General features: G+C 34.5%; 1 protein-coding gene across 2 annotated transcripts; it reads right to left on the bottom strand.

Annotated features, from left to right (window-relative positions):
* Nucleotides 1-2,634: 2,634 nt before the first annotated feature.
* On the bottom strand, nucleotides 2,635-6,381 carry LOC114712833 (tubby-like F-box protein 8). 2 transcript variants are annotated; one of them, XM_028897387.1, is made up of 6 exons: nucleotides 6,177-6,381; nucleotides 5,783-5,863; nucleotides 4,784-5,217; nucleotides 4,572-4,659; nucleotides 3,917-4,049; nucleotides 2,635-3,534 (listed from the first exon to the last, which is right to left on the bottom strand). In XM_028897387.1, exons 3-6 carry the CDS (start codon nucleotides 5,129-5,131, stop codon nucleotides 2,817-2,819), a joined length of 1,287 nt encoding a protein of 428 aa, XP_028753220.1. In that variant the 5' UTR covers nucleotides 5,132-5,217; nucleotides 5,783-5,863; nucleotides 6,177-6,381; the 3' UTR covers nucleotides 2,635-2,816. The 2 variants fall into 2 exon arrangements, with proteins under 2 accessions (XP_028753220.1, XP_028753221.1); XM_028897388.1 differs by having other exon boundaries at nucleotides 5,783-5,855.
* Between the last annotated feature and the right edge of the window lies 1 nt (nucleotide 6,382).

The raw sequence follows: 6,382 nt of genomic DNA, 5'->3' as shown, positions 1-6,382 counted from the left end.
CCATGACTTTTTAAGGAATTTAATTTAATTTAATTTAAAAGAAAATGATTGCGTGAAACATTATCCATGAAGGAAGAAGATGCTGCTATCATGGAAGGCAGTGCCTGGCAGACACAAACTCCTGACTCTTCAACCCAACCAAGAGACAGCAATTATGAACTTGTCTCCAGTTTCCATCAATATTCCATTCCACTAATCCTTATTTTATTACTAGCTCCAGTCGTTTATAAACTATAAATAATACTCTTCTAATCCTTAATATAAGACTTATTTAATTAATTTAATTAGATTAAATTAAGTAATTATAAGAAATATGACATGTTTTTCTTAAAACACCATAATATCCTCTTTTCTTTCTTTTACTTGATTATAGTTGGGAGAGTATCTACAGGGATAATTTAGAAAAAATTGATAAATATGAGAAATAAGTTTTATATTTAGAATCAAAATCAACTCAATAATTATGTCTTATATTAAGAACTAGAGGAGTATCTTATAATTAAAATAAAAAATAGTATTTTAAAATTCACACGCACATATGTATAATCACTTTTATTTACTCTTTTCAGCTGCATGAATTTGATAATAAAAATATGAAAAAAAAAAGGTTTAATTTTGCCGGTCTTTATAGTATTACTTGATTTTTGATCAAGTCCCCTGTAATTCTTTTTCAATTAGGCACTTGCAATTTCTCAAAACATGCAGTAATTTTTATATTCATAATTTGTTAATTATGACTGACGTGTGGATGCTTGCTAAGAGATATGTTAGCCACTACAAATTACAAAATAAAAAAATAATAGAATAAAATTTATTTACTATCGTCATTAAAAAGATTATTAGGATCATAATCGTTTACAATTTGATGGGTAAGAATCAAGTCAGCAGCTATTAAAATCATTTTTCTTAAAATTATAAGTATATAGACTAATATATATATATATATAATTGGAGAAATAATAGGGGGAAAAGAAGAAGGAGGCCTGATCAAAGATTGCATTATTAAAATTTTTAAAATATTTTCATTTAACGGAATAAACTTTTGAATTCAATTATTTTGTGTGTTTTCCTTTATTGCTCACCTAGAAACTCAGCCTGCTCATAATTTTGTAGATTAGGTTGGGGTTTTTCTTTTTTGGTGATTCCTTTTTTTTTTTTTAATTGTTGTCATTTTAAATAATTTTAATTTATAATACTTCTCAGAAAGTTGTTTTCCGAACCATTTCACGTGTAGTATTTACTATTTCCCCACCAAATATTTCAAGTCCAGTTAACAATACATGTCAATTGTGTTGACAATTTCATCCATTATAGTCTAAATCATTTTTAATGAAAAAATCTTACTGCCGTAAGAGACCATACTTCAATGAATTGACATCTTGGTGATAATTACGTGAAGAAGAAAGGCTGTCAAAGTTGGATCCAGATCAAATGAATCATGTATGAACACGTGTTTCAAATTTCAAATGGGAAAAATAAAAGGGGCTTTGTCAACTAACTGAATTTAGACATTCTATAAGCTTTGATAATGACGGGTTGGAGAAAGATACACAGGCATTATGATTTTTTTTTCCCCCAACTGTTAATCCCTCTTTTTTTTAAAAAAAAAAAAGAGGAAATGATTTAATCATGTGGATAGAAAATCTAACTTGGATATTTTCATACCATAATTGTCCTAGAAAAAAAATTGTTATTCATGACTAATAAACAATATAACTTCCATAACCTGATATATTCATTGATGATTGAATTTTTCAGAAAATTGCTATAAAATTCTAAAAATATATATAATTACAGAAAAAATGCCAATAACAACATAATAACAAATTTTAGTGTATAAAATAACAACTCACTAATTATTAGAACTTTTTTATAATTTTTTTTTTTTCCTTTTCTTGAAACCTCATACAAAATTTCCCTTGATTTTTTACATCTTACCAATGATTTCTTTAAATAAACTCTATACAATGATATTAAATTGTAATAATTCTAAATTGACACCTATGTATAATATAGAATCTATAAAATCAAATGTCACCCTTCATAAGCCATAAAAGGGTAACTCATCTTTGAACTATGCACAGGACCCTCAATTTAATTTATACACAAGATTGCGAAGCTACATTTATATAGAAACGGATCACTGTATATTAAAAATAAATAAAAGCAAACAAATAAAAACTGCCTAGATCTTGTCCATGAAGAACAATCCATTTCAACCGTCGCTAGTTTTCAATGGCCTAGTATCCAAACTTCAGATTAGAAACTCTTAATTTACATCCAACCTCCATTAATTTCCAAACCACCACAATTTCCAAAAAATCTCAACACTTTAAACTTCCAGACATGCATCCTCAAGCATTATTTATTTGATCATAATTTGAAACTTCCTTAAAGACTCTCACAAGAGTAAAAGATAAAAGCTAAATATTATAAGGAAGTTTGAATTATGTGTGACCAACACACTGATTAGCGAGTCACAAGCGAGCCTACATTCATATTAAAGGAGTGTTCATTCACATCAGGACTATGAAGGAAGCAACCACGACCTAAAATTAATTTCTGATACATTGTTCGAAGAGCCAGAGATTTAAGGGAACATTTTGGGGTTAAGAATGATCTAAAACCCTTGCTACATCATCGGGCTTGCACTAGACCAATGGAGTCATAATACAACTGAGAGTGATGACAATGGCCAATTCTGATCACAATGGTAGCAACTAGCAAGAAAAAAATAAATGAAAGAGAGAGAAGAAAAAGAAAAGGGAAGGATACCATCTCTCTTATCAGAGGCTTTGCTTCATGATTTGATTGGTCTATTCACAAGCCAGTTTGGTGTCAAAGCTGCTCAAACATATTGCGAAAGCCTGGAAAGCAGATAGAGGGTATCGGTAGTCCATGGTGAACATATCTTTCCCAACTTTGCCAAACTGCAGAATTATCTTATCATGATCTGGTGGGGCCGGCTGAGATGGTGTGGGTGCGCCAGCAGCTGGCTGGGTGGCCGCGATCAACTGGAAGTTTTTGACAGAAGCAACCGTCACCCGTCCTCGGAAGTTGAGGCACCAGCATTGAAGCTGTTCATGCCATCTTGGAGGTTTGTTCTTCAGAACCAAGGGTCTCATCTTGTTATCCTCTTCATCATTGCTACAGGATGCCCCAATGTCAGAAAATCGTGCACTACTGAACTCAATGGAGTGGTCTAGAGACTTTGAGAAGGAAATGCTACGGAATGAATCCTCAAGGGCACAAGGAAGCAGCTCTGGCTGGCCAGGAACTGTGCCGTCTGTATCGAGTGCAGAGACTGGAATTGAATGCATCATACAGTGCATTCTCCTTGGGCCTCGTGTCCCCAGCACATTTAATTCATACGTCACCTGAGCTATGTTGTAGGTACCAGATGGGACCTTAGGTGAGACCCTTTTGGAATTGAACCTTCGGCTTGTCCTTCCGGTCCCCGGAGGGGGTATCTGGGCAGTAGTATATGGTGGCTGTGTATCATATATTATGAATTTTGTACCAAGAAAATTTGATCTGACGAATGAAAGCAAAAGAACATTCCCAATCAGTGTGAGGGACCAACAATTTTAAATCAGAACAACAAAAAATTAATAAACATGATTAGTAAACGAACTCAGAAAAATTGGCAAATAATTTATTGAAACAACAAATAAAATATCCTAAAATACCCTTCATACACGAGATAGCATATGCCAAATGAAAGATCGTCTTCTTCGGTTATTACTCACAAGTCATGATCACAGATTTTTCAATTTAACAGTTTTATCATATATGGGGTCAAGGATACAAGACAAAGTTTAAATCCATAAGAATTTCCTTTTAGGTCAGTTCAGGAAACGGTTTTAAACAGAATAGCATAACGATGTTAAACACTTTATAAGAGTAGTGAACTAACCTCAGCTTTCCAATATAAGTGCTACTTGATCTGGAGATGTTGTCAGCATCCATGGAAATAACATACTCTGTGTAAGTTGTTCTTCTCGTCCTTTTGGCAGATAGAAGAAATTTTCCATTTTCAACTAACAAAGCTGCAATAAAGAATAAGAAACAAAAATATATTAAAAAAGGAAAGAAAAGGCATAAGCAATGAGTTCAGCATGCATTAGAATATGGTAGGAAAAATCAAATTACATGCAGACATATTCTAGCTTTCTCTGATTCTCATGTTCAGTGACATGAGTGAATGCCAGCAAAAGAGAGAATGCTATACAAACTTAAACACGACAGAAGTAAGACACATTCAAAACTCTTCTCTACTACTTCCCTTCGGCATCCAAATAATACCATTTTAGGCATCAAGAGAAGCAACAGTATGAATTTGCTGCTAAGCAATTCATGATCATGTTGAGTCAAAAACCTTGATATGAGACTTAATGTCAAATGTATACATGCCATGCTTTAAGCATCTCTAAGGATGTCATTTGGAAGTTTGAAAAAACAAGGAAAAAAGGGACAACAGTTGAATCACAACTTGGAAAACAACATGATCTGTATGCACGTCATTGCATGTGGATGGAAGAGATTACCAAATGTATCAAAGGAAGACTTACCAGGGCTGAGACAAAGGAATAGATGGTATGTTAAATTAGATTTATCTCTTTTGATAAAACACTGAATCATTCCGTCTCTTGGTCCAGGCTGAAAGGTCAAAATGAAAAAGAATCAGGGTTTTGCTTCAGCCAAAAGTATTACTTCCGCAGAAATGTAACCAATAAGTCAACCAAAACAGGTCAATCAGTAATGCAGACGTTGTGAAGCAAACCTGCTTCAGGGACACAGGGAAAGTAAGCTTTCCACAGAATTCTGGGCTCTTCACAATTTCCTTGCACATGTTCCTCCAAGATCGGCAAACTGCAGCACATGCAACAACATGCTTTCGAGCAGGCCATGTGCTCTCACTCTCCTCTAGCCTTCTAATAACATCATATAGCAATTCTGGGGGCAGGCTTGCCCAGCGGCTGCTTTGAATAACTAGAGGCTGATCATGCAAATCTTGAAAAGATCCATGAGACTTTCCTCGGTGGTGGCCAGTCAGCCTGACATCAAAACTCCGCCTAGATAAGCTCCCAAAACTATCCCTTACATCACGAACTATGCTTCGGAATGACATCTTCCAGCACAGTCCCAGAAAGACCACTATATATCTCTGTTCTTAGAATTTCTGGTGGACTATATACGAGCACCATGCACATATGGCTGCCATGGAAAGGAGAGACTCAGTTCAACACAAAGATAATAATTCCTTTTCCTTTCTCTATTATCCTTCTCTTCCTTAGAAAAATAATCACTAATATTTAAGAATCCAGATTAACTATCATCACTTCATCTGATCAACATTTTAAGATCTTGAATCTCCGTTTAAAAATCCATATATTCAGACGATGAGTCAAATAACAGAGGATAATAAAATATCTGAAGTCAATTATTGGCAATTTCCCATTGTCATCAACCACTTCAATAGAAAATAAGCATGATGATAGTGACAAATACATAGCTAACAGTGTTAAATATTGTTACCTTATTATTTTACCTTTAAATGCAACCTTATAACTAAGTTCCTGTCAGGGATTTACATAGGATGTGTTCTTGCGTACACAAATTATTTCCCAAAAAGAAAAATTTCAGGGCTACTATTTAGCAAGTTAAATTTAGCAAATTACGGGAAAAAAAATACTTTCCATATCTTTCATATTCTTGGCTATTTTACCAAAAAGAAGTCAAAGAGCTCAAGTAAAACAGACTTGGGAGAGACTGAGACTACCTCTCAAGACCTAGATGTAAATGTAACTTAAGCTGCTAAAATCTCCATGGCAGGACCAGAAGGCGCTCTTTACCTGCAAATCTGAAGAAAATGTCAGGATCAGAAACCTCAGGACTCAAAAGCTCTCTTTAGGTCAAAAACCCACAATCCCACTCTAGATTTGCCTCCATTATCAAACCCACTTCCCAGATAGAGAAGGACTCGTAAAAACCAAAATCAAGCATCCTCCCCGAGCATTCCAACACAACCCCAGTTCCAGAAAAAAAAAAAAAAGGTTTAGATTCGAAGCAAAAACCTATGGAGAATGTTCCAGTTGAAAAGAAAGAAAGAGGGGAAAAAATAAAGGAGAACAAAAAAAAAGAAAAAGAAAACTTGGGTAAGAAGATGAACTCACCCAGATTGAAGAGATCTGTGGCTCAAGCACAACACAACTTGCAGAGATGAAACCTAAAGCAGTATCATGTGAAAAAGAGAGATTCAAGAGCCTTTTGGTCAAAATCCTTAAATATATTTTCTTTCACCGAGCGAGATCCCTTCTCAGCTCATTCGCTTTTCCTTTCGCCCTTCTCTCTCTCTCTCTCTCATACCCGGACTCCAATG

This window comes from Neltuma alba, unplaced genomic scaffold (genome assembly GCF_004799145.2).
Source record: "Neltuma alba isolate B1F8T4 unplaced genomic scaffold, ASM479914v2 tig00011396_pilon, whole genome shotgun sequence".
Classification (NCBI taxonomy): Eukaryota; Viridiplantae; Streptophyta; class Magnoliopsida; order Fabales; family Fabaceae; genus Neltuma; species Neltuma alba.
Note: the sequence above shows the minus strand (reverse complement) of the source record. Positions and strands in the feature narration are given on the sequence as shown.

Coding starts and splice junctions, on each gene's coding strand:
- LOC114712833 (XM_028897387.1), bottom strand. CDS start 5,131: ATGTCATTCCGAAGCATAGTTCGTGATGTAAGGGATAGTTTTGGGAGC. Junction 4,660..4,783: donor TCCCTGTGTCCCTGAAGCAG/GTTTGCTTCACA, acceptor TTGACCTTTCAG/CCTGGACCAAGAGACGGAAT. Junction 4,050..4,571: donor ATTCCTTTGTCTCAGCCCTG/GTAAGTCTTCCT, acceptor TCTTTATTGCAG/CTTTGTTAGTTGAAAATGGA.